This window comes from Bos javanicus, chromosome 13 (assembly GCF_032452875.1).
Source record: "Bos javanicus breed banteng chromosome 13, ARS-OSU_banteng_1.0, whole genome shotgun sequence".
Classification (NCBI taxonomy): domain Eukaryota; kingdom Metazoa; phylum Chordata; class Mammalia; order Artiodactyla; family Bovidae; genus Bos; species Bos javanicus.
The window spans coordinates 20,207,739-20,234,411 of record NC_083880.1 but is presented as its reverse complement, the minus strand read 5'-3'; the positions used below and the strand labels follow the sequence as shown (position 1 = coordinate 20,234,411).

The window sequence follows — 26,673 nt, the reverse complement described above, 5'->3', positions numbered from 1 at the left end:
CACGACTGAGCGACTTCACTTTCACTTTTCACTTTCACGCATTGGAGAAGGAAATGGCAACCCACTCCAGGGTTCTTGCTTGGAGAATCCCAGGGACGGGGGAGCCTAGTGGGCTGCCGTCTGTGGGGTCGCAGAGTCAGACACTACTGACGCGACTTAGCAGCAGCAGCAGTTATACTTAGTGTTACCAAAGAGTTTTATTTCCATCCTAAACATTGGGGCAAAATAGCTAGAAATTAAACAACAACTTTTAATTTTGATAGACAGACCGACTTTTGGTCAGCAGTACAATTGAATTGGTAGAATGGGTCTTTCAAGCCTGGTCCAGACTCATGGCTCAGCTGTCTGTTACTGTTATTTTCTTCTCCTAGCGTAGTGATGCTTGGCTTAGTTGAAGGCAGGTGCTAGGAACAGGGGTCAAAGTCCACTCAGGTGGAAGGCCTTTTCAAAATGAGAGATGTGAATCTATGAATTAATGTCTTTCAGTTTGGCTTCATATAGATTAGTTAATAATACTTGATAAGATTTTTTTCATTGTGTCTGTAAATAATCTTTTATTTGATGTCCTTTCTAATAAAATCTCTAGATTGTAATTCATTATCCTTTACATGGGCACTCGATATAAAAGTACTTAGTACTTTTTTTAAGTGTCTCAGTAAAACCCTGTCCATAATGTCATATATTTCCTTTGAACCATCATGGGTGCAAATTTCCAAAATTATTTTTCCCATTAAATCATTTTCTTAAAAGCCCAGTGTGTTAAAGAATGTACATGTTGCAGTAATGGCAGTTAGGCTTCATTAGATAGTGTTTGTTTTTGTTTGATCTAAACTGTATTTGTGTAGCTGGGTCAAAATTCCCTAGTTCTGTCGTTGTTATCTGTTTCTCTTCTTTAGTGGTTATCTCTTGAGCCTGTATAAAGAAATCTTTTATTTGGTTATCAAGGTTAATGGAGAGAAGTAGACATTTTCAAGCCTGGACAGGATTAATATTTAAAACTGCCTGTTTTGTTGCAGCATCAGCAAGCTGATTTCTTTTAGCTTCTGTAGTGTCAGATTTGGAATGAGTGCCCTATTGTTTCAATAATTGCTAACTGTTTTGGCACCTATATTACAAAACATTTTTAAAGTTCTCCTGAGGAGGTTAAAAAGCTCATTGTTTTAATAGCATTCCAAAATTATGTGCCATTTCAAAAGCATAGTGACTGTCACATAAATATTTGTTATCCTGGTCTTTAGCTAGTTTACAAGCTAGAGTTAAGAGTTTTAATTTGGCTTGTTATGTTGCCTTTGTTTCTGATAAATAAAAGTTTTTAATTATGTCCACTGTGGACATTATTGCATATCCAGCTCAGTAAGGTCCCTGTTTATCCTTTAAGTAGGACCCATCTGTAAATTAAATTAGATCAGACTTATCAGTAAGGAGCTTACCTTATCAATAAGCATCTCAAAGATGGAGAAGCTCCATACAGTCAGCAAAAACAAGACCAGGAGCTGACTGTGGCCAGGATCATGAACTCCTTATTGTCAAATTAAGACTTAAATTTAAGAAAGTGGGGAAAACCAGTAGACCATTCAGATATGACCTAAATCAAATCCCTTATGACTATACAGTGGAAGTGAGAAGTAGATTTAAGGGACTAGATCTGATAGAGTGCCTGATGAACTATGGACGGAGGTTTGTGACACTGTACAGGAGACAGGGATCAAGACCATCCCCCAAAAAAAGAAATGCAAAAAAGCAAAATGGCTGTCTGAAAAGGCCTTACAAATAGCTGTGAAAAGAAGAGAGGCAAAAAGCAAAGGAGAAAAGGAAAGATATACCCATTTGAATGCAGAGTTCCAAAGAATAGCAAGGAGAGATAAGAAAGCCTTCCTCAGTGATCAGTGCAAAGAAATAAGGGAAAACACCAGAATGGGAAAGACTAGAAATCTCTTCAAGAAAATCAGAGATACCAAGGGAACATTTCATGCAAAGATGGGCTCGATAAAGGACAGAAATGGTATGGACATAACAGAAGCAGAAGATATTAAGAAGTGGCAAGAATACACAGAAGAACTGTACAAAAAAGATCTTCACGACCCAGATAATTACAAAGGTGTGATTACTCACACTCACCTAGAGCTGGACATCCTGGAATGTGAAGTCAGGTGAGCCTTAGGAAGTATCACTACGAACAAAGCTAGTGGAGGTGATGGAATTCCAGTTGAGCTATTTCAAATCCTGAAAGACGATGCTGTGAAAGTGCTGCACTCAATATGCCAGCAAATTTGGAAAACTCAGCAGTGGCCACAGGACTGGAAAAGGTCAGTTTTCATTTCAATCCCAAAGAAAGGCAATGCCAAAGAATGCTCAAACTACCGCACAATTGCACTTTGTTTGAATTTGCTTTCTAACATAATTTCTATAGTCTAAAATAAATACAAAATAAATAGCATGTCATTTCCAAAAAAGCATAAAGTGAGAAATGCATATTAAAATGATATATAACATAGCCACATTTATTTAAGAATGTATTCCAGTATCAAATGGCAAAGTTCAACTTAAAACTTCAATTATTTTTGCACCAACCTAATATTAACAGAAAATATTAAGAAAACTCAGAAAAAGAGCAACTAGTGTTTGAAATCTAGGAATATTAATAACAATAAAATACTTTCCACACACTCTCTTTTAGACTCTTCTCATAGTTTTCATAGCAGATCACACATTATAGTTATCTAATGATAACTGCATAAACTGAGAGAAACTGCCATAGTTCACATGTATAAATTTGCCATGTAGGGATTTCCCAGTAGATTTTTTTTTTATCTAGTGGGCTGAATTCTTTATGTAGCTCAGGGTGAAGTACCAAATGGAAATGGTATGCCTGTACATCAAGGCTCAGTGTCAAAATCAGAGACTCAAGTGAAGAAACCAAGCTTTCACAAAGGGGAAAGGCTTAGTAGTAAGTGCAAAAGCTGCAAAAAGCTTTATATTGCTTTAATTAAACTCATTAGAAGATGTTTTTATTTTGGTTCATATTATACATTTTGAGCATAAATTTTATAGAAATTCTATACTTTCACTAAGGTATGAATACCATGAGATAATTAGAGGAAAAAAAGCAAGTATATTGATGCCTTTGTTGGAATTTCTGTCCTTAATATTATTTTGTGACTAGAAGATGAATGCCTCAAGGACAAGAGCAGGTGAATAATTGTCTCTCCACAGTTGTGAGCCTTTCAGCCAACTCCAGGCAGTTATGGGAACAGAAGCCCAGTGGATTTCTAAACATGTGGCAGGGGTCTTTTGCCATAAATTCCAGTGGAAAGGGATGTTTCTGATATAAGAGGCATGTTGGAGGACTTTTAGGGTACCCTCTTTGTTGTATCCTCACTGAAATGAAACAGCCTTTTTGGTAACATCATTGATCAATTTCATCAAAGACTGCTCCTAGGTAACTTCTAGTGCAAGTGGTTGCAGAGTCCCACTAACTGCTGGGCTTCTTTTCATCTGTTGGAACTGAATAGCACAAGGTTATGGTATGCCTCTTGGAGATCACACTCAGGAGTTTCAATAGGGTACCAGGTACATAAGTGTGTGTACTAATGGCCCAGCCAAGAGCCACTTGTGGGTCCACAGGGCATCTAATGCTTGTTGTATGTGTCCTTGTCTGGGTCCACTTGAGTGAAAACTATTCCTCCCTGTAAGAGCAAGGCCACTTAGAAATCGTGACCTGTGCACTGATTACAGATACTGGAGCTGTTTGGTGGCCATGTGCAGGACAGTAGTAAGATATCGCAAGTCCTTCTATATAAGCTTAAACTGACTGGGATCACTTGTATGCAGATGAATGCATACAAAGTACATACAAAGTGTATTGGATTTATCAGGTTTGGGACTTCGAGTACCTTTACTTTGGAGAATCACCTGTATGTCAGTTACAGTGGCAGGGTACCATCAAGGCTCAGGGCTGTACTATAGCATTGACCTACCAGAATTGGTAACATGTGTATGAGGCTGTGTGCAATGCTCAAGTTTGTTATTCCGATGAGAAAAGTCTCATAGGGACATTTCTATTCATTAAGCTTAGCAATGAGAACAGTTAAATCTTTTCTTCCCATGAATTTGTTGGATAAGACATAGGAGACACTATTTAGTCTGGAGGTTCTCAGTCTTATCTGTGCCCCGAAAACTGCCCCTAAATGCAGCAGGTCCCATCAGGGCTTAGGCTGAATGTAAGTGCAGGTTCACTCACATAAGAACTACATCTGTGTCAACAAACATTCAGTAGTGGAAGCCATGCAAATGGAGTTCTGTGGTTGCCTGACAGGATACACTCAAAGGTAGGCTTTGATCTAGGGTGTCCTTAGTAATGGCCTCCAATGAACAACCAGAGAGAGTTGTCTTTTTCCCTCAGTATCTGGTGTTGGAGGTCATGGTCACCTCTGCACCAGTCACCAAATGACTCTAGAAATACAATATCCCTGCTCCCTACTTTGAGTTCTGACTTTGGCACACATGCTCAGATAACCACTGATGATGTTGGAATATTGACCTAATCCCTAATGTTGCTTATGATTTAAAGCTGGGAGGTTTGAATAAAAATAACGGAGGCTTCTCTGACTCACGTCAGTGTCACTTGGAGCAGAGGGAGGAGCATTTGTGTCAATATTAGTTACAGGTGCCATCGCAATTTGGACTTTAGTGAGGAAGTGTGCTGGGACTCATTGACCACTACTTGACTAGGAGCACTTTGGTAAAATGCCTGTTAATATTCTCCTTGAGGCCCCACTGGTTAGGAACTAGACCTACAGATTTCTTTGGGAAAATTTTTAACTAGATCATCTAGGGGTGGGTGTCCATTAGCATTTTTAGGTCTGTTCAGTGGTCAATTAGTACTGTTTTGTTGGTAGTTACTCTTCCCATGTCTTGAAATTTGTCAGTCATTGTGCCGTGAACCAACAGACATCACCTTATAAGTAAGTTTAACTGAGCTCAAAAACCAGTGAAGTTGGCCTGAAGGAAAGTAAATAGAAATATGAGTCTTATCAGAAATATTTTTAATGTCCTCACTCCACCTGTGACTTTAGAGACCACCAGTGTGGCTCATGGAGCCTTTAAGAAAACCTCTGCAAGTGATGATCCAAGTGTGTTTTTCAAGGCAAGGGGAATTCCAGTGTAAGGGCTCTTCTGTTGGAGCCAAACATGCACTCAGCCAAGGAGGGGAAAAGGTCCTAGGTGCTCACGTCTCTGATCCCTCTTTTCCTCTACCTCATTGGGCAATAAGGGACTGGCACATCATACAGTTCATTGTTCAGTGAGAGGCCCTACAGTGTACGGTCTCCCTCACCTAGTTTAATAAAATGACTTCCTTTTCATGCAGGCAGACTACCTTAGTCACTGATGTTTCTCTAAGTTGCTAGGCAGAGTAATCCTCAGGACCTTGTATGTTTTTAATTAAAGTATGAATCTCAACAACTCACTGCCCATAGACTGTTAGTTCCAGGACATGCTAAAGCTGACAGTGGTTCCAGGGTGCAATTCAGCATACAGGGCCTCCAAAGACTCTGGACCCATTAGTAGCTGTAAAGTTGCTTCTCTAATTTTCTCAAAGCCTATGTGTCATTGAGCATCTTGGTAGGTGAATCAGAGGCTAAGGGAATAGACAGTTGTTCTACTGCAGAACTGAAAAGTTATGCAAATAATCCAGGCACAGATGATGGATTAAGATGAGGCATACAGTGGAATATTACTCAGTCATGAAAAGCGTGAAATACTGCTATTTGCAGCAACATGTGCAGACCCAGAGAGTATTATATAGAGAGACAAGTCAACAGAGACAGGTAAATACTGTATGATACCACTTATATTTAGATTCTAAAAAACAAATGTGTATACAAAATAGGAACAGACTGACATATATAGAACACAAACTTGTGGTTATCAGAAGGGAGATGAAGGATGGGAAGCACCATCAGGGGTTTAGGATGAACAGATACAAACTACTGTGTATAAAATAGGTAAGCAACAACAATGTACTATATAGCACAGGGAATTATATTCATTATCTTGTAATATAGTCTGCAAAAATAGTGAATCACTATGCTGTACACCTGAAACTAACACAATATTTTAAGTCAACTTCAATTTGATGAAAACGTTGGAAATAACACAGTAGCACTTTCCACATCCCTGTGGCATCAACTTTAGTAGAGTCATTTCCCTGCTAGCAGAGTGCCTTGTTGGTCTCTGGTAGCTCCCTCACCACCATGTCCTGCATGCTGGTTGGTACTTCCCAAAGTGTTCCCTCCACACAAGCACTGGGCTTTGTTGACCACAGTGCTCCTTGTGCTAACTTGGTAATCAGAGAAAAGAAATGCTAGTTTCTGAATAGGCCTATTAGCATAGCAACTGAACCCAAGGTTACAATGAACCATTTATTATTCACTTACCCTCAGGGTGTAGGCTGTAGATCAGACAGGGAAGATCACCAGCTCCATTGTGTTCCCTTTCACACCATGGAAGAGCCCCTGCCAAGGGGCAGACCACATCAGTGCAGACTGAGGTGAGGGGTGGCCTCCCAGCTGAAGGAACCCCAAACAAAAGGCTCCTTCCATTTTATGGATCCCAGGGCCCCAGTAGCTAGGGTTCTAAAGAGCATCAGCATGATTACTCATTTGCTCCATCCTGTAATGCTTCACACATGGTTTCAGAATACTTTGCACATACTGTTAGGACAACAACCAAGTTTGAAAATGATCTCATGACTTGACTGTCATTGACTTTCCCCTACCCACCCCACTTCCATATTCCAACTGTGAGGGTTTGTATTAAATACCATACCAATGAATTACTGCTTTTATTTTGCTTTCAGCAGATTCATATCATTTACTTTTTCTTTCTACTCCATCTTCTTACCCTTATGGCTTAATTATACTTTGAAATATATAGGGCATGAATCTACTTCCAAAAGTTAAAAAATTGTACAAAGAGATATTTTTACAGGCTTATCCTTCTTTCAATCTTCCTTCTCATCTTGTACCCAACCAAGTACATTGATTTATGATACTTTTCCTGGGTTTGACCTATTTATTTATCTTTCCTTGTTTTTTCTCATTTCTTTTTCTTCCTTACCCAAAGTTTACATGCTAGATTTTCCCTTTTTAGTTTTTTTTTTTAACTTAACTTTATTCCCAGAAATCCCTTATAGAAATCCCTGTAAGTCATTAACTTAACTTTATTCCTAGAAATCCCTTATAGAAATCCCTGTAAGTCAGTATATAGAGATTAATTTCATTCAGATTATAGGTCTAGGTACAGCTGTTTGTCCCACAGTGTTTACCATAATTTATATTATAAATCAGTGGGTAATATATACCTTAGTTTATTTAACTGAATTTTTATCCTTAGAATTTATATGGTTTAGGATATTGTACATTTACAAACTTGTTGTAATGAGGAACCATGGACATATTCATTTGTATTTTTAGTTAAATAAGCCTGTACTGGCCTATAGTATAAATAACCTAGGAAAACTTGAGACCTTATATATATATATATATATATATGTGTGTGTGTGTGTGTGTGTGTGTATGTGCATATCTAAACACAGACACATGTATATAAAATGTCCAGAAATATTACTGAAACAGCTTCTTTATGGTATACCAGTTAAAAATGTTCTCATAATGTTTATTTCACATCTGACATTATGGTTCAGTTCAGTTCAGTCACTCAGTCATGTCCGACTCTTTGCGACCCCATGAATCACAGCACGCCAGGCCTCCCTGTCCATCACCAAGTCCCGAGTTCACCCAAACTCATGTGCGTCGAGTCAGTGATGCCATCCAGCCATCTCATCCTCTGTCGTCCCCTTCTCCTCCTGCCCCAATCCTTCCCAGCATCAGGGTCTTTTCCAATGAGTCAACTCTTCACATGAGGAGGCCCAAGTATTGGAGTTTCAGCCTCAGCATCAGTCCTTCCAATGAAAACCCAGGACTGGTCTCCTTTAGAATGGACTGGTTGGATCTCCTTGCGGTCCAAGGAACTCACAAGAGTCTTCTCTAGCACCACAGTTCAAAAGCATCAATTCTTTGGTGCTCAGCTTTCTTCACAGTCCAACTCTCACATCCATACATGACTACTGGAAAAACCATAGCCTTGACTAGACGGACCTTTGTTGGCAAAGTAATATCTCTGCTTTTTAATAAGCTATCTAGGTTGGTCATAACTTTCCTTCCAAGGAGTAAGCGTCTTTTAATTTCATGGCTGCAATCTGCAGTGATTTTGGAGCACAAAAAAATAAAGTCTGACACTGTTTCCCCATCTATTTCCCATGAAGGGATGGGACCCATTATGGTAATTTACTTATAAAAACTTTGTCAAAATATGAGAAAATATGCTGTATATTGTTACAAATTTGAAATCTAGAGAATTCTTAGTAGATCTGTTTTTCTATAAAGGAACTCAGTATATTTCTTTTATGTAGCTTATGATGATGCTCCAGACAAAACTCCTGTGCTTCAGCATCAAGAATCAGTGCCAAAACTTCCAATACAGGAACAGAAAACTTCCAAAGGAGGAGAACACATCAGTAAGTGTAACAATTACTATTATTGCTATTTTAGTCCCTAAGTCATATCCGGCTTTTTTGTGAACCCATGGACTATAGCCCACCAGGCTCCTCTGTCCATGGGATTTCCTAGGCAAGAATACTAGAGTGGGTTGCCATTTTCTTCTCCAGGGGATCTTCCCAACCCAGTGATTGAATTTGTGTCTCCTGCATTGGCAAGTGGATTCTTTACTGCTGAGCCACCTGGGAAGCCCATAAAATTATAGATGCCTTTAAATTTAAAAAAGTCTCATATCTTTTTTCTTTAGTTCAGGAATATATGTTTGAACGTTTAATTTATAGTAATTTTACACTTTGATCTAACTCTGAATAGTATAAAACAACTACAGAGGAAGAACCATTTAGCATTTGGTTGGACTTTCTTCTGAATAGACTATTTCATGGAGAGACTTCTGCATTCAGTGTTCACCAAGGCCCAAAACTTGTATGCAGTCTTTGAAAGGGTGTCTGCTTTCAGCCAGCAAATACAAGATTAGGGATCTGAGAGCCAGGTGGGCACCTCTGATGTGTGGCCATGTTCTTTTGCCACAGACTCTAATAGGCATCAGAAAGGTTACTGAGACCTGTAACTTAAAAGGCTGTGGATTTGATGAAAGGAAAAGTGTTGCCTGTGTAGGCATTTGCAGGGCCTCCAGGGCATTCTGTTGTCAGGCCCCACTCAGCATGCAGGTCTTTTTGGTAACCTGGTCTCTGGGTGCTGTCATTAAGGTGACCCTGTAGGGGGATGTGTGAGTACCGTGTCTGCTACCATATGTGAATCCCACCAGTCATTGGGCATCCTTTGTATTGTTGGGACCGAAAGTCTGAGCATGACTAAAACTTGGCAGTTATTGCCTCCTGAGAGAGACCTACTCTCCTTTCCCAGTTTATTCCCAGGAATTTCCCATGAGTCATAGGTCCTTATCCCTTGTCCATGATAATGTCCTAGACATAGTGCCACATGTGGGTCAAAATGGCATCCAGTTCTGGTTGGGTAGTACCCTTGCCTGTACCATGTAGGAGACATTGATTATATGTGGAGGTTGGTGCTCCATTTGGGAGTTGGACTTTCCTGCTCAACCTTCTGGAAGGACATTTGTTCAGTCTCTTAGTTGTGTCTGACTCTTTGCAACCCATGAACTGCAGCATGCCAGGCTTCCCTGTCCTTCACTATCCCCCAGAGTTTGCTGAAACTCATGTCCATTGTGGAGAAGACAATGGCACCCCACTCCAGTACTCTTGCCTGGAAAATCCCATGGATGGAGGAGCCTGCTAGGGTACAGTCCATGGGGTCACGAAGAGTCAGACACAGCTGAGCAACTTCACTTTCACTTTCATGCATTGGAGAAGGAAACGGCAACCCACTCCAGCATTCTTGCTTGGAGAATCCCAGGGACGGGGAGCCTAGTGGGCTGCCGTCTATGGGGTCGCAGAAAGTCGGACACAACTGACGCAACTTAGCAGCAGCAGCATGACCATTGAGTCAGTAATGTCATCCAACCAACACATAAAACACATTTTTAGATATCCCCTTCTTCTCCTGCCACAATCTTCCCCAGCATCAGGGTGTTTTCCAATGAGTCAGCTCTTCACATCAGGTAGCCAGAGTAGTGGAACTTCAGCTTAAGCATCAGTCCTTGCAATGATATTCAGGGTTGATTTCCTTTAGGATTGACTGGTTTGATTTCCTTGTTGTCCAAGGGACTCTTGAGAGTCTTCTCCAGCACCATATTTCAAAAGCATCATTTCTTTGTAGTTCAGCCTTCATTATGGTCCAAATTCTCACATCCATCCATGACTAGTGGAAAAACCATAGCTTTGACTAGATGGTCCCATAATTTCATCACTCCACTAGTCGTAATGCTTCCTAAAGCCCACTTGACTTCACATTTCAGGATGTCTGACTCTAGGTAAGTGACTAACAATTGTGCTTATTTGGGTCATTGAGACTTTTTTATACATTTCTGTGTATTCTTGCCACCTCTTCTTAATCTCTTCTGCTTCTGTTAGGTCCTTGCCATTTCTGTCCTTTATTGTGCCCATGTTTGCATGAGATGTTCCCTTGATATCTCCAATTTTCTTGAGGAGATCTCTAGTCTTTCCTATTCTATCGTTTTCCTCTATTTCTTTGCATTGTTTGTTTAAGAAGTTTTTCTTATCTCTCCTTGCTATTCTCTGGAACTCTGCATTCTTTTGAATATGTCTTTCCCTTTCTCCTTTGCCTTTTATATCTCTTTTTTTCTCAGCTCTTTATAATTCCTCCTCAGACAACCATTTTGCCTTCTTGATTTCTTTTTCTTTTTGGATAATTTTGGTCACCGCCTCCTGTACAATGTTACGAATCTCCGTCCATAGTTCTTCAGGCAGTCTTCCTATCAGATCTAATCCCTTACATCTATTTCTCACTTCCACTGTATAATCATAAGGGATTTGATTTTGTTGATACCTGAATGGCCTAGTGGTTTTCCCTACTTTCTTCAATTTAAGTCTGAATTTTGCAATAAGGACTTCATGATCTGAGCCACAGTTAGTCAGCTCCGGGTCTTGTTTTTGCTGACTGTATAGAGCCTCTCCATCTTTGGCTGCAGAGAATATAATCAGTCTGATTTTGGTATTGACCATCTAGAGAAATCCATATGTAGAATCGTCTCCTGTGTTGTTGGAAGAGGGTGTTTACTATGACCAGTGGGTTCTCTTAGCAGAACTCTGATAGCCTTTGCCCTGCTTCATTTTGTACTCCAAGGTCAAACTTGGCTGTTACTCCAGATTTCTCTTGACTTCCTTCTTTTTCATTCCAATTCCCTATGATGAAAAGGACATTTTTTTTTTTTTTTTTTTTTTGGTGTTAGCTTAAAAGGTCTTGTAGGTCTTCATAGAACTGTTCAGCATTTCAGCATTAGGGTTTGGGGACATAGTCTTGGTTTACTGTGATGTTGAATGGTTTGCCTTGGAAATAAATCAAGATCATTCTGTCGTTTTTGAGATTGTACCTAAGTACTGCATTTCAGACAATAACATTAAAGGTGTAGTAAAACCTGTTACAGAAAAGCCAAAGTGAACCTGATCATCTTGTAGACAGGGATGCTGTAAAGGGCATTTGTAATATGAATTGCTTCATACCTATTTCCTTCAGCTGGGTCAAGAGCCTCTAGGGCAGTTACAGTGTCATTACATCAGGCCAGTGTCCTGATCTGTACCACAGCATTAAGCTGCCTATAGTTAAGTCTGTAGGCAGGTAAGGCCATATGCACAGATTGTCTTAGCTGTTGAATGGAGAAGGAATCTCACAGAGATGTTTGGTTCACTCAAACAGGGCAGGCATTACTTTTTCTCTTATTAGTAGTTGTTTCTGGAGACAAGTCTGTAGGCACTGGTAGTCTGGTAGGTTTACAGTCTTCCATGTGCCCCACTGAAATGATTCTGAGTACAGCAGTGCTCATCACGGCTTGGGGCTGATGTGAATTGGAGTTCACACAGAAAATGTATCTGCACTAATTATGTATTCAGTTGTGGGGGCTATGAAATAGAGGTTTATAATGCCCAAAGGCACCTGCAGAATGGTCAGGTTTAATTAAGGGTCAAAAAGCATTACTTTTCATCATGGCATCCTCTCATCATGGTATCAGAGTTGTGGAGATGATAGTTATTGGTAAAGTAGAAGCCAAATGGCCCAATAGATGGGCTCCCCTCTTTGCCACTTTGAATTCTGAGTTGGCTTATATCATCAGATGCTGCTGGGGACAAAAGGATGTTAGTCTAATCCCTCATCTTACTTGTTTTGAAAAGCCAAGTGTTCTAGGTAAAAATAGAGTTGTCAGATTCATCTTAAGGTCACTGTGGGTAGCAGGGGACTAGCTGGTCATCAGTAATAAATGTCATCAATGTTTTGAGTCTCACAGGGCTGTGTTGGCCTCCATGGTTCACTTTATGGCACAAGATGAGTGGTAGAGAGTCCATCCATCCCTTCCTTGAGCCTCCATTGCTGGGTAACTAGACAGCGTTTCCAGTGGCAGGGAGCTCACCATGCATGGACAGTTTTCAGAAAATAAATGTCAGCCAGAGGAATAAGGAAATTGTCTCAGGTGTTTGTGTCTTTTTTCTGCATCCCCTCCCTTGTCCTCCTTGGACACAGTGGCCCCTGTCAGGGAACTCAGAACCAGGGGTTCTGTTGAGACACAGCCAACAAGGTGTCAGTGTCCCGCCCTAAATTAAGAAGAGTAGCTCCTCCATGGTGGAGTCTGTATAGTCTCCTCTGGTTGCTGGTCAAGTGAAACTGAGAAACCTGAATTCTCTTTCATTAGACATGAGTGTCAGAAATTCACCACATCTTGGAGTATCCATCAGTGTCACAGATAGGCTGAGAGTAAATAGTAGTCACTAGGTATGGCTTAGCCAGCCACGTCTGCAGTGATTTTTATGAGCTACTGGCACAGTGGTAAAGAATCCACCTCCCAACACAGGAAACTCAGGAGACATGCATTGCATCCATGGGTCAGGAATATCCTTTGTAGTAGGAAATGGCAACCCACTCCATTAACCTTGCTTAGAAAATTCCATGGACAGAAAAGCCTAGCAGTCCATGGAGTTGCAAAGAATCAGATGCAACTAAGCACACATATGTGTATGTTGTTTTTGGTTTATATTTCCTGTATTTATTTTTTTTATAATTTTATTTTTGGATGTTTTGGGTGTTCACTGCTGTGGGGGCTCTTCTCTAGTTGTGACGAGCGGGGGCTACCCTCTAGTTGTAGTGTGAGGCCTTCTCGTTGTGGTGGCTTCTCTTGTTGAGGAGCATAGGCTGTAGGGCACACAGATTTCAGTAGTTGCGGCACATGGGCTCTAGAACACAGGCTTAATAGTTGTAGCACATGGGCTTGGTTGCTCCGAGGCATGTGGGATCCTCCCAGATTAGGGATCGAACCACATCTCCTACATCCACAGGCAGATTCTTTACCACTGAGCCACCAGGGAAGCCCCCTCCTTTATTTCCTTTTTTATAGATTAGCATCTTTTGTCATTTTTTAAAATTCCCTTTCATTTTTTTCTTAAAAGATGGCACACTAGGTATTCTCTCTTTAAGGTTTTTTTTTTTTGGTCCATTAAAAGTTAATTCCTAGAAATGCTTCCAAGTCAGTTTGTTGGGATCTTCATTCCTTTTATACCTGTTTGTCCAGATATTTGTACAACTGTGTGCCACTTTATAGCCCATAGTCTGTATTTTCATAGTTTACATTTGTTACTTTAGCTACCAGTCTCCTATGCTTGCATGTTTAAGTGATTTTGAGTTTTTTGTAATTATAAATATGCTGCTATGCATTACCTTACACATATGTATTTTCTTTGTTTGATCTATCAATATATATTAGGCAAAAACAATAAGAAATATCCGAAGATGAGAGTCTACTATAAAACATATTTGAAGTCTAGAAATATTAATGATGTGGTAAAATACCTTCCTTACGTTCATTAAGACTCTGCCTAGTTTTCACATAAGATCTCACATTATAGTGATGTTCTTGTACCTTCATGACAACCCGCTCCATTGCTCTTGCCTGGAGAATCCCAGGGACAGAGTAGCCTGGTGGGCTGCCGTCTATGGGGTCGCACAGAGTCGGACACAACTGAAGTGACTTAGCAGCAGTAGCAGCAGCAGCTGCTGTTCACTCTTATAACAGCAGCTGCTGTTATAAATTTGAAATCTAGGGATTTCTCAATAGATCTCTCTCTTTTTTTTTTTTTAATTTAGTGGGCTTAATTCTTCTCTCTGTACAGCTCAGGATGAAGTACTAGATGGAAATCCTATGTTGGAGCATCAAGACTCCAGGTCAAAATCAGAGATTCACATGAAGAAACCAAGTTTTCACAAAGGGGAAACACTTACTAGTAAGTATAGTTAGATAGCATCACCGACTCAATGGGCAGGAGTTTAAACAAACTCTGGGTAATATTGGAGAACAGAGGACCCTGGTGTGCTGCAGTCCATGGGGTTGCTAAGAGTTGGACACGACTTAGGAACTGAAGAACAATGAAAACTACAGAAAACTTTTAATTATTATAAATTAAGCTCACTAGAAGATGTTTTTATTTGGTTTCATGATTATATATCTTTGAGGTGTATTTTATAGAAATAATACACTTTGACTAAACAGTGAATACCATAAGCTACTTAGAGAAAAAAGCAGAAATATTGATACCTTGGGTTGAAAATTCTATTCTTTTTTTTTTTTAAACTTTACATAATTGTATTAGTTTTGCCAAATATCAAAATGAATCTGCCACAGGTATACATGTGTTCCCCATCCTGAACCTTCCTCCCTCCTCCCTCCCCATACCATCCCTCTGGGTCGTCCCAGTGCACTAGCCCCAAGCATCCAGTATCGTGCATCGAACCTGGCATCTCGTTTCATACATGATATTTTACATGTTTCAATGCCATTCTCCCAAATCTTCCCACCCTCTCCCTCTCCCACAGAGTCCATAAGACTGTTCTATACATCAGTGTCTCTTTTGCTGTCTCGTACACAGGGTTATTGTTAGCATCTTTCTAAATTCCATATATATGCGTTAGTATACTGTATTGGTGTTTTTCCTTCTGGCTTACTTCACTCTGTATAATAGGCTCCAGTTTCATCCACCTCATTAGAACTGATTCAAATGTATTCTTTTTAATGGCTGAGTAATACTCCATTGTGTATATGTACCACAGCTTTCTTATCCATTCATCTGCTGATGGACATCTAGGTTGCTTCCATGTCCTGGCTATTATAAACAGTGCTGCGATGAACATTGGGGTACACGTGTCTCTTTCCCTTCTGGTTTCCTCAGTGTGTATGCCCAGCAGTGGGATTGCTGGATCATAAAGCAGTTCTATTTCCAGTTTTTTAAGGAATCTCCACACTGTTCTCCATAGTGGCTGTACTAGTTTGCATTCCCACCAGCAGTGTAAGAGGGTTCCCTTTTCTCCACACCCTCTCCAGCATTTATTATTTGTAGACTTTTGGATCGCAGCCATTCTGACTGGTGTGAAGTGGTACCTCATAGTGGTTTTGATTTGCATTTCTCTGATAATGAGTGATGTTGAGCATCTTTTCATGTGTTTGTTAGCCATCTGTATGTCTTCTTTGGAGAAATATCTATTTAGTTCTTTGGCCCATTTTTTGATTGGGTCGTTTATTTTTCTGGAATTGAGCTGTAGGAGTTGCTTGTATATTTTTGAGATTAGTTGTTTGTCAGTTGCTTCATTTGCTATTATTTTCTCCCATTCTGAAAGCTGTCTTTTCACCTTGCTAATAGTTTCCTTTGATGTGCAGAAGCTTTTAAGGTTAATTAGGTCCCATTTGTTTATTTTTGCTTTTATTTCCAATATTCTGGGAGGTGGGTCATAGAGGATCCTGCTGTGATGTATGTCAGAGAGTGTTTTGCCTCAGTGGTGAATGGAATTGTTTCCTTAATTTCTCTTTCAGTTTTCTCATTATTAGTGTATAGGAATGCAAGGGATTTCTGTGTGTTGATTTTATATCCTGCAACTTTACTATAGTCATTGATCAGTTCTAGTAATTTTCTGGTGGAGTCTTTAGGGTTTTCTATGTAGAGGATCATGTCATCTGCAAATAGTGAGAATTTTACTTCTTCTTTTCCAATTTGGATTCCTTTTATTTCTTTTTCTGCTCTGATTGCTATGGCCAAAACTTCCAAAACTATGTTGAATAGTAATGGTGAAAGTGGGCACCCTTGTCTTGTTCCTGACTTTAGAAGAAATGCTTTCAATTTTTCACCATTGAGGATAATGTTTGCTGTGGGTTTGTCATATATAGCTTTTATTATATTGAGGTATGTTCCTTCTATTCCTGCTTTCTGGAGAGTTTTTATCATAAATGGGTGTTGAATTTTGTCAAAGGCTTTCTCTGCATCTATTGAGATAATCATATGGTTTTTGTTTTTCAATTTGTTAATGTGGTGTATTACATTGATTGATTTGTGGATATTGAAGAATCCTTGCATCCCTGGGATAAAGCCCACTTGGTTATGGTGTATGATCTTTTTAATGTGTTGTTGGATTCTGATTGCTAGAATTTTGTTAAGGATTTTTGCATCTATGTTCATCAGTGATATTGGCCTGTAGTTTTCTTTTTTTGTGGCATCTTTGTCAGGTTTTGGTATTAGGGTGATGGTAGTCTCATAGAATGAGTTTGGAAGTTTACCTTCCTCTGCAATTTTCTGGAACAGTTTGAGCAGGATAGGTGTTAGCTCTTCTCTAAATTTTTTGGTAGAATTCAGCTGTGAAGCCGTCTGGACCTGGGCTTTTGTTTGCTGGAAGATTTTTGATTACAGTTTCAATTTCTGTGCTTGTGATGTGTCTGTTAAGATTTTCTATTTCTTCCTGGTCAAGTTTTGGAAAGTTGTACTTTTCTAAGAATTTGTCCATTTCTTCCTCGTTGTCCATTTTATTGTCATATAGTTGTTGATAGTAGTCTCTTATGATCCTTTGTATTTCTGTGTTGTCTGTTGTGATCTCTCCATTTTTGTTTCTAATTTTATTGATTTGATTTTTCTCCCTTTGTTTCTTGATGAGTCTGGCTAATGGTTTGTCAATTTTATTTATCCTTTCAAAGAACCAGCTTTTGGTTTTGTTGATTTTTGCTATGGTCTCTTTTGTTTCTTTTGCATTTATTTCTGCTCTAATTTTTAAGATTTCTTTCCTTCTACTAACCCTGGGGTTCTTCATTTCTTCCTTTTCTAGTTGCTTTAGGTGTAGAGTTAGGTTATTTATTTGACTTTTTTCTTGTTTCTTGAGGTGTGCCTGTATTGCTATGAACTTTCCCCTTAGGACTGCTTTTACTGTGTCCCACAGGTTTGGGGTTGTTCTGTTTTCATTTTCATTCGTATCTATGCAAATTTTGATTTCTTTTTTGATTTCTTCTGTGATTTGTTGGTTATTCAGCAGCATGTTGTTCAGCCTCCATATGTTGGAATTTTTAATAGTTTTTCTCCTGTAATTGAGATCTAATCTTACTGCATTGTGGTCAGAAAAGATGCTTGGAATGATTTCTATTTTTTTGAATTTACCAAGGCTAGCTTTATGGCCCAGGATGTGATCTATCCTGGAGAAGGTTCCATGTGCGCTTGAGAAAAAGGTGAAATTTATTGTTTTGGGATGAAGTGTCCTATAGATATCAATTAGGTCTAACTGGTCTATTGTATCATTTAAAGTTTGTGTTTCCTTGTTAATTTTCTGTTTAGTTGATCTATCCATAGGTGTGAGTGGGGTATTAAAGTCTCCCACTATTATTGTGTTATTGTTAATTTCTCCTTTCATACTTGTTAGCATTTGTCTTACATACTGCGGTGCTCCTGTGTTGGGTGCATATATATTTATAATTGTTATATCTTCTTGGATTGATCCTTTGATCATTATGTTAGTGACCTTCTTTGTCTCTTTTCACAGCCTTTGTTTTAAAGTCTATTTTATCTGATATGAGTATTGCTACTCCTGCTTTCTTTTGGTCCCTATTTGCATGGAAAATCTTTTTCCAGCCCTTCACTTTCAGTCTGTATGTGTCCCCTGTTTTGAGGTGGGTCTCCTGTAGACAGCATATGTAGGGGTCTTGTTTTTGTATCCATTCGGCCAGTCTTTGTCTTTTGGTTGGGGCATTCAACCCATTTACGTTTAAGGTAATTACTGATAAGTATGATCCCGTTGCCATTTACTTTATTGTTTTGGGTTCGAATTTATACACCGTTTTTGTGTTTCCTGTCTAGAGAATATCCTTTAGTATTTGTTGGAGAGCTGGTTTGGTGGTGCAGAATTCTCTCAGCTTTTGCTTGTCTGAAAAGCTTTTGATTTCTCCTTCATACTTGAATGAGATCCTTGCTGGGTACAATAATCTGGGCTGTAGGTTATTTTCTTTCATCATTTTAAGTATGTCTTGCCATTCCCTCCTGGCTTGAAGAGTTTCTATTGAAAGATCAGCTGTTATCCTTATGGGAATTCCCTTGTGTGTTATTTGTTGTTTTTCCCTTGCTGCTTTTAATATTTGTTCTTTGTGTTTGATCTTTGTTAATTTGATTAATATATGTCTTGGGGTGTTGAAAATTCTATTCTTAAGATTACTTGGTGATGACCAGCAGATCAATGCCCCAAGGACAATCAGTTCAGTTCAGTTCAGTCGCTCAGTAGTGTCCGACTCTTTGAGACCCCATGAGTCACAGCACACCAGGCCTCCTTGTCTATCACCAATTCCACAAGGACAATAGCAGGTGAAAAATTGTCTCTCTGGAATTTTTGTGCCTTTCAGCTAGCTTCAGGTAATTATGGGAACAGACGCCCAATGGATGCCTCTACCCATGACAGGGCCCTTGTGCCATGGAAGGTCATGGAGATCATGGTCACCTCTGCCCCAGTCACCAAATGACTCTAGAAATACAGTATCCCTGCTCCCTACTTTGAGTTCTGACTTTGGCACACATGCTTAGATAACCACTGATGATGTTGGAATATTAACCTAACCCCTAATGTTGCTTATGGTTTAAAGCTGGGAGGTTTGAATAAAAGTAATGGAGGCTTCTCTGACTCACGTCAGTGTCACTTGGAGCAGAGGGAGGAGCATTTGTATCAATATTAGTTACAGGTGTCATCACAATTTGACTTTAGTGTGTGCTGAGACCCATGGCCCACTACTTGGCTAGGAGTTCTTCGGTAAAATGCCTATTAATGTTCTCTTTGAGGCCCCACTGGTTAGGAACTAGACCTACAGATTTCTTTGGGAAAATCTTTAACCAGATCATCTAGGGGTGGGTGCCCATTAGGATTTTTAGGTCTATTCAGTGGTCAATTAGTACTGTTTTGTTGGTAGCTTCTTTTCCTATGTCTTAAAATTTGTCAGTCAGGATCTGCATTGTGCTGTGAAGTAATAGACATCATCTTATAAGCAGGTTTAATTGAGCTTAAAAACCGGTAAAGTTGACCTGACGGAAACAAAATAGAAATCTGAGTCGGATCAGAAATATTTTTACTGTCCTTTCTCCACCCATGACTTTAGAGATCAGCAGTGTGGCTCATAGAGCCTTTAAGAACCTCTGTAAGTGATGATCCAAGCGTGTTTTTCAAGGCAACGAAAATTCCAATGTAAGGGCTCTTCTGTTGGAGCCAGATGTGCACTCAGCCAAGGAGGGGAAAAGGTCTCAGGTGTTCATGTCTCTGATCCCCCTTTGCTTCTACCTCATTGGGCAAGAATGGACTGGCACATCATACAGTGGGTTCTACAGTGACAGGCCCTACAGTGTACCCTCTCCCTCACCTAGTTTAACAAAATGACTTCTTTTTCACAGAGGCAAACTACCTTAGTCAGCAGAGTCTCTCTGAGTAGCTAGGGAAAACAATCCTTAGGACTCTGCTTTCTTTTTTCATTAAAGTGTGAAACTCAACAACTCACTGCCTCATAGGCTATCTGTTGGTTCCAGGGCATGCTAGAGTGCTCAGTGCAACTCAGGGGTACAATTTAGCATGCAGGGCCTCCAAAGTTTCTGGACCCATCAGTAACTATAAAATTCCTTCTCTAGTTTTTCAGAGCCAGTGTATTGAGTCTCTCATCTGAGTCATTCAGCATCTTGTTAGGTGAATCAAAGGCTAAGGACAAAGACAGTTGTTCTCCTTCAGAACTGAAAAGCTTATGCAAGGAATTAGGCACAGATGACGGGATTAAGATGAGGTATACAATGGAATGTTACTCAGCCATGAAAAGGAGTGCAGCTGTGACATTTGCAGTTACATGAATGGATTCCAGAAAGTAGTTTATAGTGAGACAAATTAGAGAGAGAAGGACATATACTGTACGATATCACTTATATCTGTAATCTCAAAAATAATAAAAATGAATGTGTTTACAAAGTAGAAACAAAACTCACAGATATAGAGCACTAACTTGGGGTTATCAAAAGGGGGATGAAAGATGAGAAGGACAATTGTGGTGGTATGAACCAATACAAACTACTATATAAAATAGATACGCAGCAAGGATATACTATAGAGCACAAAGAATTATACCCATTATCTTGTAATAACCTATAATGGATTATAGTCTGAAAGAATAGTGAATCACTATGCTGTGTACCTAAAACTAGCTCAGCTGGTAAAGAATCCACCTACAATGCAGGAGACCCCGGTTCGATCCTTGGGTTGGGAAGATCCACTGGAGGAGGGATAGGCTAACCACTCCAATATTCTTGAGCTTCCTTGGTGGCTCAGCTGGTAAAGAATCTGCTTGCGATGTGGGAGACCTGGGTTTGATCCCTGGGCTGGGAAGATCCCCTGGAGAAGGGAACGGCTTACCCACTCCAGTATTTTGGTCTGGAAAATTCCACGGACAATACTCTGTGGGGTCACAAAGAATCAGACGGGACTGAGTGACTGACAACATAGTATTATGGTACTAAATCAACTCTTTAGAAATTTATATGCAGGTCAGGAAGCAATTGGATATGGAACAACAGACTGGTTCCAAATAGGAAAAGGAGTACGTCAAGGCTGTATATTTTCACCCTGCTTATTTAGTTTATATGCAGAGTACATCATGACAAACACTGGGCTGGATGAAGCACAAGCTGAAATCAAGATTGCCGGGAGAAATATCAATAACCTCAGATATGCACATGACACCACCCTTATGGCAGAACGTGAAGAGGAACTAAAAAGCCTCTTGATGAAAGTGAAAGAGGAGAAGGAAAAAGTTGGCTTAAAGCTCAACATTCAGAAAACGAAGATCATGACATCCAATCCCATCACTTCATGGCAAATAAATGGGGAAACAGTGGAAACAGTGTCAGACTTTATTTTGGGGGGCTCCAAAATCACTGTAGATGATGACTGTAGCCATGAAATTAAAAGACGCTTACTCCTTGGAAGGAAAGTTGTGACCAACTTAGCATACTCAAAAGCAAAGACATTACTTTGCCAACAAAGGTCCTTCTAGTCAAGTCTGTGGCTTTTCCAGTAGTCATGTATTCCAGATTCGATGCACGATACTGGATGCTTGGGGCTGGTGCACTGGGAAGACCCAGAGGGATGGTATGGGGAGGGAGGAGGGATGAGGGTTCAGGATGGGGAACACATGTATACCTGTGGCGGATTCATTTCAATGTTTGGCAAAACCAATACAATATTGTAAAGTTTAAAAATAAAGTAAAATTTAAAAAAAAAATAAAGAAAGCTGAGCACTGAAGAATTGATGCTTTTGAACTGTGGTGTTGGAGAAGACTCTTGAGAGTCTCTTGGACTGCAAGGAGATCCAACCAGACCATCCTAAAGGAAATTAATCCTGAATATTCATTGGAAGAACTGATGTTGAAGCTGAAACTCCAGTACTTTGGCCACCTGATGTGAAGAGCTGACTCATTTGAAATGACCCTGATGCTGGGAAAGATTGAAGGCGGGAGGAGAAGGGGATGACAGAGGATGAGATGGTTGGATGGCATCACTGACTCAAAGGACATGAGTTTGAGTAAACTCCAGGAGTTGGTGATGGACAGGGAGGCCTGGCGTGCTGCAGCCCATGAGGTCGCAAAGAGTCCGACACAACTGAGCAACTGAACTGAACTGAAATCAACTCCAGTTTAATCAGACCTTTTGCAAACAGTGCAGTTGGTACTCTTGAGAGCCACATGGTATCCCCTAGTTTATGAAGCTCATTTGCCTCATTGGCAAAGTCCCCTTTCTGTATCTTGCAAGTAATCTGGTAGTAGCTCCCTCCCACGATGCTGTGCGTGCTTATTGGTACTTGCCACCATGTTCCCTCCACAAAAGCACTGGGCTTCATTGACCACACTTCTCCTTGTGCTAACTTGGTAATGAGAGAAAAGAAATGCCAGTTTCTGAGTAGGTCTATTAAGATAACAACCAAACTCAAGGTTACAGTGAATCATTATTCACTTACCCTCAGAGTGTAGGCTGTAGATCAGACAGGGGAGATCACCAGCTCCATTGTGTTCCCTTTCACACCATGGAAGAGCCCCTGCCAAGAAACTGACACATCAGTGCAGACTGAGGTGAGGGGTGGTCTCCCAGCTGAAGGAATCCCAAACAAAAGGCTCCTGCCATTTTATCGATCCCAGGGCTCGGGTAGCTAGGGTTCTAAAGAGCATCAGCATGATTACTCATTTGCTCCATCCTGTAATACTTCACACATGGTTTGGAATAACTTTGCACATACCATTAGGACAACAGCCAAGTTTGAAATTGATTTCACGACTTGACTATGGTCAACTTTCCCCTACCCACCCCACTCCCATGTCTAGCTGTGAGGGTTTATATTAATTACTGTAACCATGTGTTATTCCTTTTATTTTTCCTTCAGCAGTTTTGTTTTATTACGTTTGCTTTCTCTTTCCATTCCATATTCTTGTCCCTATTGGTTTAATTATATTTAGAAATACATAGAGTTGAGTCTTCTTCAAGAGTTAAGTAGTACATAAAACAGTGCTTTTAGAGGTTTATCATTCTTTCCTCAGTCTTCCTCTCCTTTTGTAGATATCTATGTACATTATTTGGTGATTGCTTTCCTGTGTTTTCTCTATTTTTTTCCCTCTCTCTCCTTGTTTTTTCTCATTTCTTCTTATTCTTTACCCAAAGTTTCCATACTAGCTTTCCCCTTTTCAGTTTTTTTCCTAAGTTAGCATTATATCCAGAAATCCCTCCATGTCAATATCTAGTGATGGGTTTCACTCAGATTACAGCATGGGTACAGCTGTTTCTACACATTATGTACCATGCATTATATATACCATTGTGTTAAATTATGGTTTATTTCATCTTCTTTGCTTTAAAATGTATACACTTTTGAATATTTTGCACTCACAAATATGATCTGTGTATCTATGAAGGAACTTAAGGAATCTCTTTTGTGTAGCTTCTGATAATGATGTGCCTGACCATACTCCTGTGCTTCAGCATCAAGATTCAGTGTCAAAACTCCCAGTGCAAGTACAGAAACAGATAACTCCCAGAGGAGGAAAGCACAGTAGTAAGTACAACAGTTATAGATTCCTTTAAATTAAAAAAAATTAATCTCATTAGATTTTTCTGTTTAGTTCAAGAATGTGTGTTTGAGCATATGCTTGCTTGTGTTTATGTGTGTGCTCAGTCCCCACGGACTATAGCCCAACTGCCAGGCTCCTCTGCCCATGGAATTCTCCAGGCAGGAATACTGGAGTGGGTAGCCATTTCCTACTCCAGGGGATCTTTCCAGCCCAAGGATTAAGCCCAAATCTCTTATGCCTCCTGCACTGGCAGGCAGATTCTTTACCACTGTGCCACCTGGTTTGAGCATAAAATTCATAGTGTCACTTTGATCTAAATGTGAATGTGAAAGTTGTTCAGTCATGTCCAACTCTTTGCAACCCCAGGGACTATACAGTTCAAAGAATTCTCCAGGCCAGAATACTGGAGTGGGTAGCCTTTCCCTTCTCCAGGGAATCTTCCCAATACAGGGATTGAACCCAGGTCTCCTGCATTGCAGGCAGACTGATTACAGGTGGGCTACAAGGATAGTGATCTAAATGTGAATAATAGCCAGGTAGAGCTAGTGGGAAAGAATCCACCTGCCAATGCAGGAGACACCTGGATTCAATCCCTGGATCAGGAAGATCCCTTAGAGTAAGAAATGGAAACCCACTCCAGTATTCTGGCCTGGGAAATCCCGTGGACAGAGGAGCCTGGTGGGCTACACTCCATGGGTTCGCAAAGAGTCGGACATGACTGAAGCGACTTAACATGCATGCACGTGAATAATATAAAACAATTAGAGAACAGGAACCATTCAACATTTGGTTGGTATTCAGTAAGGTGTCTGCCTACAATTCAGGAGACCCGGGTTCAATCCCTGGGTCAGGAAGATCTCCTGGAGAAGGAAATGGCAACCCACTCCAGTATTCTTGCCTGGAAAATCCCTTGGACTGAGGAACCTGGTAGGCTGCAGTCCATGGGGTCGCAAAGAGTTGGACACGACTGAGCGACTTCACTTTCACTTTCTTTCTTTATTGGTATAAGACTCCATTGTAGAGAGACTTTGCACTCAGTGTCCACCAATGCCCGGTAACTACTTAGTAGTTTTTCCAATGGATTCTACACTTTTAGTCAGCAATAGGAGATTAGGGTCCAAAAGCCAGGTGGGCACCTCTGATGTGTGGCTGTGTTATTTTGCCACAGGCTCCAGTAGGCATCAGAGAGGTTGATGAGACCTATAACTTAAAAAGTCAGTGGATTCAGGAGGGCAAGTAAGAGGGTTTCCTGTGTAGCCAGTTGGAGGACCTCCAGGGCCTCCTATAATTACAGGTCTTTTTGGTAATCTGATTGCTGGGTGCTGTCATCAGGATGGCCGTGTAGGGGGATGTGTGAGTACCAGTGTCTGAACAGTCGCACCAGTTGCTGGGCATCTTTTGTATTGTTGGGGCTGAGAGCCTGAGCATGACTAAAACTTAGCAATTATTGCCTCTGAAGAGATACCCACTGTCGCTTCCCAGTTTATTCCCAGGAATTTCCTGAGTCATGGGTCCTTTTGCCTTGTCCATAGTAATGTCCTAGACATGTTGCTACATGTGGATCAACATGGCATCCAATCCTGGTTGGGTAGTACCCTTGCCTGGACCAAGTAGGAGACATTCTTTATTATAGGTGAAAGTGCTAGTGCTCCATCTGAGAATGAGACTTGCAACTCATGGCCTTGTGGAAGGACGTTAAAGGAGTATTGAAATGTATTACAGAAAAGGCAGACAGATCCTGATCATCTGTGTGGACAGGGATGCCCAAATGGGCATTTACAATATGAATTCCTTCATACCTGTTTCCCTTAGCTTGAGCAAGGGCCTCTGTGGCAGTCGCAGTGTCAGTTAAGGCCAGTGTCCCGATCTGTACCATAGCATTAAGTTGTAGTAAGTAGTCCTGTAGTCCAGTCCAGGCACACAAGGCTGATTGTGTAGGTTTACTTAGTTATTGAATGGAGAAATAATCTCACAGACATGTTTGGTTCACTTAAACTCATCAAACAGGGCAGGCATTCCTTTTTCTCTTCTTAATAGTTGTTCTGAATAGAAGTCTGTAGGCACTGGTAGTCTGGTAGGTTTGCAGTCTTCCATGTGCCCCACTGAAATGACCCTGAGTGCAGCAGTGCTCATCACAGCTTGGGGTTGATGTGAGTTGGAGTTCACATAGAAAATACATCTGCACTACTGATGTATTCAGTAGTGGGAGCTATAAAATTGAGGTTTGTAATGCCCAAAGGCACCTGCACTATGGTCAGGTGTAAGTAAGAGTCAGAAAGCATTCCTGTGTTCCTCTAATCCTGGTGTCAGAGTTGTGGAGATAACAGTCATTGGTAAAGTAGAAGCCAAATGGCCTAAGGTATGCAATCTTCCCCCACTGCACTTTGAACTCTCAGTTGGCATACATAACTGCTAATTAGGATATAGAGTAGAATGCTCAGTCAGGAAGCTGAGTAGGTAAAACTGACAATCTGCTGGAAGTTGGGCATGATTAGTAAGCATCAGATGGAAACTCAGCTGGACATGGATGGTGGCCCATAGCTTTAATCCCTAAGTTACATAGAGGATAATTGCAAAGTCAGCAGTCTTTGGTTCTTATCAAAGGTTTCAAGTGTATCGTATACAAATGGTTTAGGTGATTTACATCATCTTCTGGCCACAAGGGGACAAGGACTTATCAACAAAGACTTACTTAGCACACCATCTTCCAAAGATAAAATTGCATTCATAGGGCGGATGTGTAATGGGTTTACAACATTTATTACCTTAAGGGTCTAAAGTTACTAACACCAAGGCCACTACTCTATATATGTTAATTGATACACATTCAAGGATACAATTCATGTGAAAACTTGGCAACAAGCATTGACTCATCAATGTCCTTTACTAGTTTATTCTGACAGTGAGAGGCTCTAAGCTATTTGAATATCTCATGAGGCTGTTTTCCGGCCTCCATCAGAGTTTGGATGCTTTCTGGCAGCAGTAAAGTCAGAGGTGAGTCAGACTCTGGTCTCCCTCCAGGCTCGAATGACATACATCAGATGCCA

General features: G+C 40.4%; 1 protein-coding gene across 12 annotated transcripts in view; it reads left to right on the top strand.

Annotated features, from left to right (window-relative positions):
- The window catches only part of CCDC7 (coiled-coil domain containing 7), a 268,190-nt gene that overhangs the window by 130,421 nt on the left and 111,096 nt on the right, over positions 1-26,673 (top strand). For 11 of the 12 annotated variants that reach the window (XM_061435932.1, XM_061435930.1, XM_061435937.1 and 8 more), the window contains 3 exons: positions 8,474-8,578; positions 14,369-14,479; positions 23,497-23,610. In XM_061435932.1, the coding sequence (XP_061291916.1) occupies positions 8,474-8,578; positions 14,369-14,479; positions 23,497-23,610 (330 nt within the window). The remainder of the gene's footprint in view (positions 1-8,473; positions 8,579-14,368; positions 14,480-23,496; positions 23,611-26,673) is intronic. The other variant, XM_061435938.1, reaches the window with a different exon arrangement.